General features: G+C 40.0%; 2 protein-coding genes across 3 annotated transcripts; one reads left to right on the top strand and one right to left on the bottom strand.

Annotated features, from left to right (window-relative positions):
- Positions 1–77: 77 nt before the first annotated feature.
- tchp (trichoplein, keratin filament binding) lies at positions 78–4845 on the bottom strand. Of its 2 annotated transcripts, XM_079270860.1 has the most exons (13): positions 4711–4845; positions 4206–4407; positions 3020–3230; positions 2854–2910; positions 2441–2509; positions 1662–1835; positions 1466–1578; positions 1305–1371; positions 1032–1204; positions 858–939; positions 575–760; positions 303–416; positions 78–215 (listed from the first exon to the last, which is right to left on the bottom strand). In XM_079270860.1, exons 2-13 carry the CDS (start codon positions 4400–4402, stop codon positions 183–185), a joined length of 1476 nt encoding a protein of 491 aa, XP_079126986.1. In that variant the 5' UTR covers positions 4403–4407; positions 4711–4845; the 3' UTR covers positions 78–182. The 2 variants fall into 2 exon arrangements, with proteins under 2 accessions (XP_079126986.1, XP_079126987.1); XM_079270861.1 differs by lacking the exon at positions 4711–4845 and having other exon boundaries at positions 4206–4497.
- Positions 4846–5784: 939 nt separating this feature from the next.
- Positions 5785–10499, top strand: gltpa (glycolipid transfer protein a). The gene is made up of 5 exons (XM_079270863.1): positions 5785–5909; positions 8272–8330; positions 8437–8570; positions 8663–8813; positions 9006–10499. The coding sequence occupies exons 1-5, from the start codon at positions 5807–5809 to the stop codon at positions 9186–9188; spliced, it is 630 nt and encodes a 209-aa protein (XP_079126989.1). The 5' UTR covers positions 5785–5806; the 3' UTR covers positions 9189–10499.
- Positions 10500–11964: the final 1465 nt, after the last annotated feature.

Raw genomic sequence — 11964 nt, 5'->3', positions numbered from 1 at the left:
ATTCATATATTCATATATATAGATATTCATATATATATATATATATATATATATATATATATATATATATATATATAGGCATGTGAGCTTTGTTTTAAGACACACTTGGAATAATTGCAAAACTGCTAAAGCTGATTTACAGGTAGAAAAATATACATCTGTTTTGACTTGAGGCAGGTTGCTCATGTCCATGCTGATCGAGGTCTGCTGTGAATCTGAAAGGGGAATTCAAGCATATTTCAACATTAAAGAGCATTTTGGTCCTTGGAAAGTTGACATTCAGCTTGACTGTCATCCTTTACCTTCTCCTGGTACCCTTTCTTGGCCATCCTCTGCATCTCCAGCCTCAGCTCCTCCTCCTCATCCTGCTCTATCCTGCACTGCTCCTCCCACTGCTCTTGGTGCTGCTGCTCCACCTACAGTAGATGTACAGAAACACTGGTTTACACAAAGCATATAATCTGATCCTGTGCTGGGGGTTGAAATGCCCGTTCATGTTTCTTCTAAAATATTAACTTTGCTGTGTGGGACCAAAAGTGCTACGAAAACACAAACCACTGCACTATGTGCCAACCTGAGCATTTATCTCTTGCATCCGTGCCGTCCTGCGCCCCTCTTCTTGCTCCTTCTCCTGGCATCTGGTCTCCTTCTCCAGCTCCAGCTCCTGGATCAGTTGTTCTCGTCTCCTCAGGGACTCCTCCTGAGCCTCTCTGTTCTTTTGCATCTTAAGCTCCAGCTGCTGCTGTCTGCCCACAAGTACCTTTCCAAGTCGAAGAAGATAGAGAGAGCTGTTATTAAGTAGTCATATATTTTGAATTACATTCAAATAGTTTCATCTTGATTTTAAAACAATTCACCTCCTGCATGAGCCGTTCTCTGGCTTTCCTCTCCTTCTCCCACTGTGCTTCTCGTTTCTCCCACACATGTTGAGCTTCTTCTCTGAAATGGATGAGATGCATTGGTTTGTATTTGAGGAGAAGCGGGAGAGTCCCTTCTTGCAGAGTCGGAGCTTACTGAATCCTGGTGCTTACCTGTGTAGGATGTCAAACTCAGCCTCCCGCTCCTCCTCCACCTGAAGCTGCTCTTCAATCACACGTTTCATCCAGGCAGCATCAGCGATGGCCCTTTCCCTTCGTTCAGTCTCCATCCTCTTGTCCTCCTGCTGTCCTTCTAGCAAGCCTGCCAAGATCTTACGGTCGGCCTCCTAGTGGCCACAGACGAAATCGAGGAAGGTGTGAAAGCCAGTCGAGTTTAAATACATGTAGAAATATATACTGTGACAAAAGTGGGTGAAGTAGACCAACCAGTTCCTCCTGCACTTGCTGGGCTCTCCTCTTCAGCTGAGCACGATATTGACGGATCAAGAAATGCCTGGTGCAACACAAATCCAATGAACCCAATGGTTCCCGAGAAGGAAGTATCATATTGACTTAGATAAGTTATCGACACAAAGAGCTTCCCTTACCCCATCTCACACTTCTTTCGTCTTCCCTCCACTTTTCTCCTTTCCTCCTCTATCTTCTCCAGCTCCCATTGTTTGACCAGCAGAGCTTCCTGCTCCCTCTTCAAGCGAGTTGCCTGAAAGAGAAATAATGCTTAAAAAAACAACTCATCTGTGATCATTTGTCCAGCAAGAAATACTTTGTCCGAGTTCTAAATACCTCTGTTTCCCTCAGCTTCAGTTCTTCCATCTGTTTGCGAAGTTCCTCCGCCCTCTTCAGCTCCTCTGTGTTCTTCTTCTCCTCAGCTTGCTTCATCCTCTCCAGAGCCTCTCTTCGGGTCCTCTCGTACTCATTTTCAAGGCGTTTCTTCTGCTCCTGCTCCGCCACCTCTTGCTACATGTTGGGAGAGAAGGTCACTTACAGTAGGTGTCTTAACTTTCTTAATTATGTACCATGTTGAGAGGATTAACGCGAGTAGATTTCAGACCTGATACTGTGCTCACAGATGACATGAGCACTGTTTAATTCAGCATGAATTTGTTACATAAATAATTCACCTAAAAGGATAATGACAAGGTTTAACGACTTGTGGGTCCGATGTGTCATCACTGACTTGAGGGAGGTGTTGCTTAAATGTACTGGAGAGCAATCTCTACACATTTGGTTTGAGTAATAACCATAGAAATAGAATGAGAGTAGAAAGGACATTGAACTGTTTGCCATGGTCATAGAAATTGATGCACAGCACTGTAAATTGACCATAGAAATGTACAGTGTTGTTACATCGGTGACAGTTTTTTGCAATGCCGCTCTGACCATCCTAACATGTTGATATGAATGAGAATGTCTGTGAATAATAAGTGCTTTGACCTGTCGGCCCTTGTTGTGAGCCGGAGATTCCTTCGGCCACTCAAAAACACTCGTCATTTATAGAAAGTTATCAAAACACTGTAATAAAAATGAACTATTTTGTCTTGTAGCTGTGATGGATGTCTTACCTGTTCCTTCTCAGATATCTGCTTCTGCCATTGGCTGACAACATGATCTTTATGCAATGCTGACTCAAGCTGTGGACAGATTAAAAGAGCGAGAAAGGACATAGATGGGACAGAGTTACTGATGAACTTGACCCTTAGCAGAAGGGACACCACAACATGTTACTCTCTTCGGTCAACACTGGACTCAGGTTAACAGAAAGTCATGGAATAGCTGTATCACAAGCCCTATTAGTTTCCAGATCAAGTGGACGTCTTGACAAAAAGTGTCTGTTTTTTCCTCTTGCAGAGCTCTTCAGAAACTCAGGATGGTTACAGGATTCCTGAGGCCATTTATCACTTCATCAACAGTGAGACTTTGAAGTAAGAGGTTTGGCAACTTCTCGCTTTTCCATTAATAGTTTAAACTTAGCTACCTCTCGCAACTCGGTGTTGTTTTTCTTCCAGTGCTCCCTCAGCAGCTCTTGTGAAAGCTAGAGATAAAAAAGAGAAATAATAAAGATTATACACTTATGGCAGAGCACCATGATCAGTCCTGAAAAGGAAATGTACAACTAATTAAATTCAATTCAGTAAAACTACCTTTTTCCTTCTTTCTTCTCTTGCTGTACGAAGCTCTTCAGTCTTTTGCACCAGCTGATTTGCCAATGAGCTCCTGTCAGGAACGACTTCCCTCAGCTCCGCCTCCAGCCGGTCTTGCTCCTCTTGAAGCATGGCCCTGAGCCGACTCCTGCGCTGCTCCAGACTGGCCTTTTTTTCATCCTTCAGTCTCTGTTTATTGAATGCCGACATACTGACAAAACGGAGGAAAAGAGACTTTAGTTCTGGCTTCATTTTCTGTCATTTGTCTGCTAGAAGAGAGAATACCTCTGGTTTATCTTCATTATTCACACACATTTACACAAACACAGTATAGCACAGCACGTTTATGCAAGGTTACAAAGATTTAAGGGTAGACACACTGATATTTAGTCACTGAGCCCAATACATAGACTGTGCACATATATCCAATAACTAAACATTGAAAAAGAGGCATTGACTTACGCACTACTGCTCTCAGTGAATATCACCAAAACTGTAGAACTATGATGTTTCATAGTGGAATGATTATTAACGCTGGTAGTCATGAATGCACATTTAGTCATTACTTGTCAATACTTACGAATGTTCTCTCTACGTTATTACAAGCCACGGATCAATGAATCGGGGAACCGTCACTATTTACACATGTAAAAGGAAACCCGCTTTTAAATAATGTGAACTGTGTTTAAAAATTTGTATTTTGACATTTGTTGATTCAGTAACTGATTAATCTCTCATCACATATTTGATAATAACAGTAGCATTTCCCTCAACACCTTCCTTTATCTGGCCACACTTACACATCAGATTAGTCAGGTCCTGAGAGGAGAATCTAACCCTGATTTGTGTTGTTCCAAACAAAGAGCCAATGTGAGCCTGAGATGTGTGTGTATACATTCACAGGGAGCCGTAGTGTGTAGATCACTGCCTCTCTTTAAACGTTTGAATGCAGACACCTTATACTCAAAGGTTGATTACTTACAGGTCCGTCTAGTGAGGGGCTGTTGTAGCCCCTTGGCCTTCATAAACATGAACATGGAACACAAATCATAATCAAATTGAAGCAATTGTCCTGGACGGCATTGCTTTGTTTGACCTCCTGTTGCAGAGATGTCTGCAATGACAGTATTAGAGACAGCTTTATGTGGTAACTGGATACGTCCAGTCCACTGGTGCATGAAGTTACCTCTGCTGGTGGGACTGATGGGAGCTCCACACCGCATGTCTCTGGCTGCGGACGCTCTGCTCCTTTAAGTATTGAGCGTGCAGCTCCCACTGCTGTCGAAACCGGACCTCCTGCTCCCGCTGCCGCTGCCGGGCCAGCTGTCCGGACAGCACCCGGGACCGACTGGGCGCGTGGGCCGAGAAGGTTGGCAGAGCCATGTGACCTGAATTATGATTAGCATAGCTAGCTACGTTATGAGAAGAAATCACCTCAACCTACGTTGATTGATGTATTAACGTTAGTTAGCTTTAGCGTTACCTGGACCACCTTAAAGCACTTGTGTGCGTTAAGTCGAAGCGCATTCATACAGAAAACAAAAAGTATGCAGTTATGTCTTTGCTAGTGTTATGTGTTATCGTTTATTATTTAGCTAAGGGCAATAAAGGTAAACAAAACGCTAACATTACACGTCTCACTAGCAGCAACACGTCAGGACCGTTCAGCTCGATAAATAACACTCGCATACCTTTCAGTGGTAAACTCAATCGCGTCTCTCGATGTTTGTTAAAGGCAGTCTACGTTTTGCATTACGACACAGACAAATCGCCGTTATTCAAATATTCGATCCATGGAGTCAATCCCCACAGTTTTCATAGTTACCCATACACTCCCTAGTTACTCCCACGCTACGGAACGAAGTAAGGGTAAAAATTGTCTAACAGTGAAATGAAAACGCGAAATTCTACTCATTTTTTAATTTGTTCAAAAGCCTAGAAATATACAGACTACTTTATTTTCCTTTTTGATCCTTTGTTCAATAGACTATAACGGTTTTATTTTAAAGACAATGGTAACGCTAGTCGTCCACTGGGAAAATAAAGCAGGAATGACCGTTGATGTATTTGGTCATTTGATTCACAAATAAAACGCTGGCAACATCACCAACATTAACCAGTTAGTATTACTATTATTGTTGTTAGAATTAAATAGAATTACACATATCATATTGTAAATAATAGGCTGTAATCTGGTTCCAGGCGTTTGAATCACCGACTACACTTGGTCAGAATGAAATAATTAATGAAATAATAAATATTTCATTAATACATATATATTAATGAAGTGGAACTAAATGGCAAATTAAGTCAGAGTATCAGGCTACCAATAATGTAATTCAACACTTAAAGATGTTCCACGGAAATCCATTAGTTGGCAGTAAAGTAGCACATGTGATTAAACGCAGCGAAGAGCAGTCAGCTGATTAGAGCACATCAGGTTCCGTTCTTGTGCTTGTTCTGGACTTCTGTCTAAACGCTGTTTATCGGTCCTTTTATGACCCGGATCTACCAGCAACAAGTCGATCACACGAGCCGTCTGCTTGATATTTCGCCACTACTGGGGTTCAATGTAGGTAACTGTGTGTGCATGTGTTGTGTGTGCATGTGTGTGTGTGCGTGTGTGTGTATGTGTGTGTGTGTGTGGGTGCGCGCGCGCGCGCGCGTTAGTGCTTTCCGGGTGGAGTATGGCACACAGTTTCTTCTGGTGTCTTCTGTAAACCCGCAGTGGAGGGTTGAGAGCCTGTTGCTATCATTTCAGAGGCAGGAGTGTGTCGGATTAAAGAGATGGCTCTGCTAATGGAGCACCAGTTCAGACAGATGCCAGCTGACAGGCAGGTGGAAACAAGACCGTTTCTGGAGGCTGTGTCATACCTTCCACCATTCTTTGGTAAGTGAAGTTTCCACAGTGTGACACAGTTTAAAGACTATGTAGGTAGGCTCCAGTCCAGATGTCACTGGCTGCAGAGAGAAGAGGTACCTCTATAATGCATTTCTATTCAGCTTATTTTAATGGCTGAGTTATTTGAGTTGTACAGTTACAATGTAGACCAGATTGATGGCACTGACTAAGTGATATTTATTGTAAGCATGTAGATTCACAATACTGCATGCATTAAGCCTGATGACTGTTCAATTGCCTTGACATGCACATAACTGCTGTTTTTTATATGACAGAAGTCCCCTGCCATGGACCTTTTTTCCACCGTCATGCATCTTTCATGTGGGATTTGTTCAACTTTGATTATTAAACACTAAACTTGGTGTGAGAAAAATCTGTCACAACACTTCCATCAAACCCGATGAACCGATCTCACTCTTTCCAAATGATAATCTTTTTGGGATCGTATTTCCCACCATCACGCTGTCCACAATCCTTTAGCATGCATAATTTAATCCACTGGCCTAGATTTTAAGTTGTGAAAATTGATTAGTACGGTGTTGAGTTCCCCCATGCCCATTCACCGGCGGCATGGTGCACCAGGGCATCTTTGTGCGACTTCATTCTGTATTAATATGCCAAAGGTCCTCTATTGAATTTGCCATGTGAAACCCTCGAGAGGAACCAAGTCTGATGTCAATATTAAGCTCTTTCCTCCTTGTCGCCATTGTTTAACCTGACCTCGAAATTTATTGCCCAACTTTCCTACAAGCCATTAGTCCTGTAGCCATTAGGTTTGCATCTGTTTTAAAGCAGGTCAAAACCTATTTTTATGATTATTTTAAGTAGATGGATTTAAGTGACCTCAGTCAACTCCCTGCATGGCTTTGTCCAACTTCAGAATAAACACCACCAGAATAATCAACACCTGTGATGACTGTGCAGGGCCTTTAATTAGCCAAGAACTGAACAGACAATGTTCTTTGTTAATACAAAAGTATATAAGCACTTATTCTTGCTAGAGGTTTATATTTTGTTGTTTCCGGATACACTGTGTCTTTGTGCCACAAATGTTGTGGAGAGAGTGGAAAATGTAGCCAGAGCCATACAACATGAAGATGTCTCCGAAACAAGATATGTTGCCATTAGTGCTGTGGTGATGACATCAGCACAATAGAGCGGACTTTGTCATGAGTAGTTTCCACGAACAGCTCAGAGGCTGAAAGCTCTCTGTTGTGTCGGTGGGTCAACCAGGAGTCGTGTGTGGTCGGGACTCTGGATGCCTCATTGTTCGCCATCCCGTCACCAAATCCTCTAGTAGCCTAATTAAAGGACACCTAATGATAATACGGCGATGACGTGTCTGTGAAAACAGCAGACACTGAAGACCTAATCTAGCAATGTAGAGTTATTGGACACCACAAGAGTGTGCTAACCACTTTAGGATGTTTCCAGTATTTCACTTAAAGAGTAACCTCCTGAAAATCTGGCTTTTCCATTGGTTTGACTTCTCACCTCGCTGCAGTTATGTGCAGGTGTATTCCAGGACCCTTGGTTACAGGTGCAGTCTTAAAGGGAATTTTTGTCAATTCTCAACCGGCTTTGTATCGGATCCTCCTCGACAAATGAGCAGCGTGTGAGCACGGAGCAACCGGCACCGGTAACACAGAGGGAAGCCGAACATCGTTCATTTGCACATACCACCCTTATAGCAACGATACAAAGCCGGTTTAAAAGCGCCAACATTTCCCTTTAACTTTGCCTTGTGTATGTCTGCTTGGTCCAACACGTAACTAAAGCTATATCATACATAATGTAAATCAATTGAAATATTCAGATCCAGGAAGCAATGTAGTATCTGCACAATTGCCTCTTTAATCCTGCCTAACGTTTTAGATTTTAGGTATGTCATTTTGACTTGAGTGTGGTGCAATGTGAGTTTTTAGACAGAACTAGAGTCTGTACTGTTGAAAGGTCAAACTCACTAGTTTTGCGCCCCAGATAAATGTATCGTAGTGTTTACTAATATCAATATATTATTGTTACAGGGATTTCTTTCAATGTATATTTTCTTTAAGCTAATTTACATTTAATGCATTCCAGTGGTGCTGTTGAACAATTTGCATGGTTAAGTGACTAGTTCAAATATTAAGACATTTTCATGATCGCAAACCACACATGCACAACTGCAATGAAGTTAAGCTTTTACAGTTATCTTTGTAGCTTCTATGTTGATAGAGTTTTGTGGTCACAATGAGATGCTCCAAATAATGTAATAATATTGTCTGATAGGCTCAATAGTTTTGTTTACACGTGTAAAATGTCCCTCCCTAAATTCTCAGTCACTCTCTGTGTAAATATTCCTCCTCAGACTGCCTTGGCTCTACTGTTTTTGCTCCATTAAAGGCAGATCTATCTGGTAACATCACAGTAAGTATGATTATTCTTTCATGTGACCTAAGTTAAATCTGTGGCTCTCCTCTTACATTTCTCAGTAACGTTATGATATAATAAAAAGGTTCTGATTACCTAATAGAAAATCAAGGCGGTTTACGAAACCAACCCAGGACGGTTCAAGACACTCCAGCATATTTTGGAGGCAGAGAAAGAAATACATGGAGCAGAATGGCCCAAAGCTGGAGCAACGTTGGCACTAATGTGGCTTATGAGGTTTGAGAATTTTAACATTCCAGGTTTGATGGACTGTTGGGTTTCGAGTGTCTGCACCCATAACCACTGTGCATAACCTCTCTATTGACCAGGGGCCTACGATTTATTCAAGTCTTCCTACAGAGCCTGGTGGATGGTGAAAAAGATGATAGCAACCCAAACCTCATTCGAGTCAATGTCACCAAAGCCTATGAAATAGCCCTTAAACGGTATCATGGCTGGTTTGTGCAACAGCTCTTCAAGGTGAGTTCAGAGTTGATATACATGTCTTTTATGAGATATATATATATATATATATATATATATATAGAACATAATACATATATAAGCGAGCAGATGTATCATTTTGTTTGTTATTTGTGAAGACGAGTATCGCAGAGCGTGCTAACTGCACAGAGCTGAGCACAAATTTGGCATTTCTATTTGCTCTTCTAGGCAGCTCTTTTCGCTGCTCCATATAAGACAGATTTCATGAAGGCCCTCTCCAAGGGTCGGGATGTCAAGGAAGAGGAATGCTTGGGAAAAATCAGAAAATTCCTCATCAACTTCACCACCACTGTTGATGCTATTTATGAGATGTACAATAAGCGGAATGCTGATCTTGATTACATAGTGTGACTGCAAGACGTTATGCTTTACTCCAGTGATCCGCTTAGTTTACATAGCAACTTACATTCTGCTGTCTGCAATCTGCATCTAGACACGACTCCCTTCAGGTCATCTGACAGCTCACTGTGTATGCTCTGTAGCTACACGTCAAATATTTGCACACTTTTAATCATCTGTGTGCCTGTTCTGACTTTCTCGTTAGAGCTTTTCCTCATTCTTGGTCGACTCTGAGGCTAGTTTCCTAAAGCAACTGAAGATTTAAACTCAGTATTTCTTTGTTGCCAGATATTCATTTGCATGATCATAAGATAATTATACCAAGAATCAAAGTGCTACTCAACAAATGTTCTTGAAAGCTTGAAGTAAGTGAGTGAGGTGTCTGAAGTTAACAGATGTAATGAGCCAGATCACTATTAACACTGAATATAAGACTGAAATGTAATCTCTGCTGTAATGATTTGTACCTTATAGTGAATTTTGAATTTTGGGTTCTATAGCCTAACATAAGATAATGGCTGCTTTTACTTGTTCTCATACAAAAAATGAATAATGACAAAACAAGAATTAAAAATGTGGTATGGCTATGGCTTCTAGTTTGAAGTGCTCAAGTAAAACTATCAAAATTCAAAGCATTCACACGATTTACAAACACTTGGAAAAGAGGTCAGCTGTTTTCATCTTACAAAACGAATACTGTGTAGTTGTCCATGTATTTGGGTAATCGATTGTAGTTTTTAATGAACAATTGTATTTCTAAGTTATTACATAGTCCTTAATTATTCATTTAGCTACACAAAATGTACAAAACACATGAATAGAATGTTTTTCGGCGGAATTTTTGAAAAGCTCATGAAGTATAAGAAGCTGTACATACACTGTTGTAAACGGCTTTATGTAGTGTACACCTGTTTGTGCCTTAAGGTGGAACTACGGAGCATTTAAGTAACAATGTCAGCTTTTTTGCCTTTAGTCCTTCATATTTTTATACATGTCCCTATTTGTAAACCAGGCAGGCTAATTAAAAACAAAATGTTAACTGTTACTGAAAGTGCGGTCTCTTTTATACGTCCATGCTGTGCAGGACTTGAACAGGTATCTGCTGTTCTTCCAAAGCACTGCTTCATCTGCACTCAGTGCCTTCTCTGTCCACTCTGCTCTCACGTGCTTATGTAAAACTGAATGTGAATTTTCTTTAAACCTCTTCGTCAAGGGGATATAAAGTGTTGCAATAACTTTTGCCTTCTGCGTGGTTGTTAGATAGAATTTCAGATGCTTGGCAAAACTACATTAAATGTCAAATATGATATTTTGACAGCATATCATCCATGAATATAATGATGGTGGCCTTTGGTCAGTCAGTACTGTTTGCTGAAATGCTCATCTGATGTGTCTCTTGTGGCTAACATTATTTGTCAGTGCATGTATCGTGAAAAATAACAAAGCTTGTATTTTCAACTGATGTAAACCATATCATTTGCAATAAAAATATGTGCAATATTTCATGTGATTTGCTTTACTGCTTGTGTATCTCTGCAATTTCCAAAACTAAATGAGTATGTTTACTCCATTTCCATTCATAGTTCAATTGAGAGGGAGAATATTTATTTGTTGTCACTATATTTCCATTACATTAATTGGGAAATACTATTACTATACGACTAATAATACTATTAAATCACCTTGAAGATACACATTTTATAAGTCATATGTCATAATCATCTCATTTACTTAAGTAAGTGATCTTTGTCTTGCATTAAGCTAAATACCAAGAGGTCAACTACAGTACAGGTTATAAAACAAGTCATGGTATAACATTCCATAATAAGTCATAAAAAGTCATAGTATATTATGCCATAATCAGAACAGGGGTTATTCTTGTTCTTTTGTGTATGGCTCTTCATAATCCCTTTGTCGGTCTCACCACTCTTCGGTTAAAATTGTACACAGACTCAAAGAAAAAAGTTTGTTTTACTTAAAGTAATATATGATACATTTTTACTCGACTACATCTCAGAGGTAAATAATGTACTGACACTACACACATATGATGCTCTTATAGAATGATACATTGCTGTAGATTAAACTAACCAACAGTATATAAAGGAGTTAAAAACATGCAGCATACACGTTAATGCCGCAATATATATATATATTCTAAAACATCAGATATACAGGTAACAGTAAAACACTGACAAGGTACATTTTACTGCACAGCTACTTTTACTTTCGATACTTAAAGTACATTTTGCTGATAATAACATACTTCACTAAGGTTTTGAGTGCAGGTATTTTACTCGTAGTGGATTGTTGTTTCATCAGTTTGGTATTAGTACGTTTACTGCAGTGAAGGATCAGAATCATTTTTCATCCACTAATTACTTGTCAGTGATTTAAGTTTGGGAACTCACTTGGCAAAGAGTTAATACAAACAGTGGTTCAATGATTAAATATGATCATATCATGTTTTTAGCAATTAAGATCAAAGAGTTTATTTGAGCTGTTTGTCACAAGAGGTTTGACTATCAAACACATATTGTCTGTAATATAATGGAGTGAATTCAAATCAATCTTTGCAACTTGACTCCAGTTTATTTACAAGAGAAACACATTTTTAATTATTGCATTTCAAAATGCTATTAACATACTTTGTATTTCATCAGCCTCTACAGTCTAAACGTTTATAAAACCTGTCAGACTGAGTTGTAGTGGAGTAGTGTTTAGTGGTAGATTAGAAACCACCTCTTTACCGTCTGTGTTAACGTGATATCCGGCAAAATCCAAAAAC

This window comes from Melanostigma gelatinosum (genome assembly GCF_949748355.1).
Source record: "Melanostigma gelatinosum genome assembly, chromosome: 6".
NCBI lineage: Eukaryota > Metazoa > Chordata > Actinopteri > Perciformes > Zoarcidae > Melanostigma > Melanostigma gelatinosum.
This window is presented reverse-complemented; position numbering and strand designations above follow the sequence as displayed.

Coding starts and splice junctions, on each gene's coding strand:
- tchp (XM_079270860.1), bottom strand. CDS start 4,402: ATGGCTCTGCCAACCTTCTCGGCCCACGCGCCCAGTCGGTCCCGGGTG. Junction 1,205..1,304: donor AGCAAGTGCAGGAGGAACTG/GTTGGTCTACTT, acceptor TGTGGCCACTAG/GAGGCCGACCGTAAGATCTT. Junction 940..1,031: donor GAGTTTGACATCCTACACAG/GTAAGCACCAGG, acceptor CATCCATTTCAG/AGAAGAAGCTCAACATGTGT.
- gltpa (XM_079270863.1), top strand. CDS start 5,807: ATGGCTCTGCTAATGGAGCACCAGTTCAGACAGATGCCAGCTGACAGG. Junction 8,331..8,436: donor ATCTATCTGGTAACATCACA/GTAAGTATGATT, acceptor ATTACCTAATAG/AAAATCAAGGCGGTTTACGA. Junction 8,571..8,662: donor GCACTAATGTGGCTTATGAG/GTTTGAGAATTT, acceptor TCTATTGACCAG/GGGCCTACGATTTATTCAAG.